The sequence below is a fragment of the Cervus canadensis genome, chromosome 11 (genome assembly GCF_019320065.1).
Source record: "Cervus canadensis isolate Bull #8, Minnesota chromosome 11, ASM1932006v1, whole genome shotgun sequence".
Classification (NCBI taxonomy): Eukaryota; Metazoa; Chordata; class Mammalia; order Artiodactyla; family Cervidae; genus Cervus; species Cervus canadensis.
This window is the reverse complement of record NC_057396.1, coordinates 45,821,923-45,823,871: the sequence shown is the minus strand read 5'-3', so window position 1 is coordinate 45,823,871 and position 1,949 is coordinate 45,821,923. Positions and strand designations below refer to the sequence as shown.

At 45.4% G+C, this 1,949-nt stretch overlaps 1 protein-coding gene across 1 annotated transcript; it reads left to right on the top strand.

Annotated features, from left to right (window-relative positions):
* The first annotated feature begins 829 nt into the window (after window positions 1–829).
* Window positions 830–1,913, top strand: LOC122449314 (olfactory receptor 52I1-like). The gene has a single exon (XM_043480839.1). It carries the CDS (start codon window positions 891–893, stop codon window positions 1,911–1,913), a length of 1,023 nt encoding a protein of 340 aa, XP_043336774.1. The 5' UTR covers window positions 830–890.
* The last annotated feature ends 36 nt before the right edge of the window (window positions 1,914–1,949 follow it).

Below are 1,949 nucleotides of genomic sequence, written 5' to 3'. Positions count from 1 at the left end.
CAACAACAACAAGTGAAGACAGTGTCCAGGGATATGGAAAGTTCTTAGCCTACATGCCCCTGACTGAGGGGAGGGATAGAAGGTGAGTGATAACAGTGGGCTAGTGTGCAGGGTTAGCAAATATGCACTCTTCATATGGGATTGCCTGGAAACCCAGGAAAGAGTTCTCGGGCTATAAATGACTATTGTAAAGTCAACATACTCACACAATTGGTGCAGTAAACCACTAGCTTAATGTCTTGGGAGATGCAATATTAGGGCACTGAGAGGTTGAGGAAGGAAAAGATACAAAATGTTATATGTTCAATCTCAAGAAGTTTCACACAACAATTATTAAATATTAGGAACTGAACATACAAAAGTAAAACAAAAAACCTTTCTATTGTTTCTGTTTCATCCATCCATTCATTTAACTGTTTGCTATAATGAGTACATATATCTTCTTTTAATTGATGTGTACACAACAGCTGTGGGTCACACTCTTGGCATAAGGGATAAGGCCATGAACAAGACACACATGACTGAATTTAAGAAAATCACAGGTAGAGTACTTAAAAGGTCAATTTAGGTCCCTCTGAGGTCAGCATGGATGAGTCCCTCTATGTAATTTAGGTTTGGCATGGGATGGATCAGGAAGTAGAGAAGACTTCCCAAAGGATGTAACTCATGATCTTTGAATAGTGATAGAAATTCGTAAGGCAAATAATACTGAGAATGATGGAAGGTGGAGCAGGAAAACTTTGCCACATGTCAGTTCCTTAAACATGTGGCCCAGTGAGTTGAGAATAACATCAGGCTCTTTTAACACCAGAGCTGGGAACACGTCTTACAGGATTGTATCCTTTTCTCATCTAATTTTATACATTAACAGGAAAGCAGTCTCATCTGTGATGCTGGGGTCACCCTACAACCATACAACGGAAGCCCCTGCCACCTTCATCCTGGCGGGTATCCCAGGTCTGCAGTCTTCACATCTCTGGCTGGCTATCTCACTGAGCATCATGTATACCACAGCCCTGTTAGCAAACACCCTCATAGTGACTGTCATCTGGATGGATTCCATGCTACAGGAGCCCATGTACTGCTTCCTGTGTGTTCTGGCTGCCGTGGACATGGTTATGGCCTCCTCAGTGGTGCCTAAGATGGTGAGCATCTTCTCCTCAGGAGACAACTCCATCACCTTTAATGCTTGTTTCACTCAGATGTATTTTGTCCATGCAGCCACAGCTGTGGAGACGGGGCTGCTGCTGGCCATGGCTTTTGACCGCTATGTGGCCATCTGTAAGCCCCTACACTATAAGAGAATTCTCACACCTCGAGTGATGCTGGGAATGAGTGTGACCATCACCATCAGAGCGACTGCATTCATGACTCCATTGAGCTGGATGGTGAGTCATCTGCCTTTCTGTGGCTCCAACGTGGTTCTCCATTCCTACTGTGAGCACATCGCTGTGGCCAAGTTGGCTTGTGCTGACCCCAGGCCCAGTAGTCTCTACAGTCTGATTGGTTCCTCCATTATTGTGGGTTCTGATGTGGCGTTTATTGCTGCCTCCTACATCCTGATTCTCCAGGCAGCATTCAGTCTCTCCTCAAAGAATGCTCAGTTAAAAGCATTAAGTACGTGTGGTTCCCATGTAGGGGTTATGGCTCTGTACTACTTACCTGGGATGGCATCCATCTATGTGGCCTGGCTGGGGGAGGACATAGTGCCTTTGTGCACCCAAGTGCTGTTAGCTGACTTGTATCTGATCATCCCACCATCTTTGAATCCCATCATCTATGGCCTAAGGACGAAGCAAATACGAAAACGAACATGGGGCCTGCTGACGCACTGCCTCTTTAACCACTCCAACTTGGGTTCAGGAATTCAGGCTCTTGAGAAAACCAGACAACTTCAAAGATGCCCTAGCTAACCTGGAGAGTTTGGTTCACCTGATGCCATACAAGGT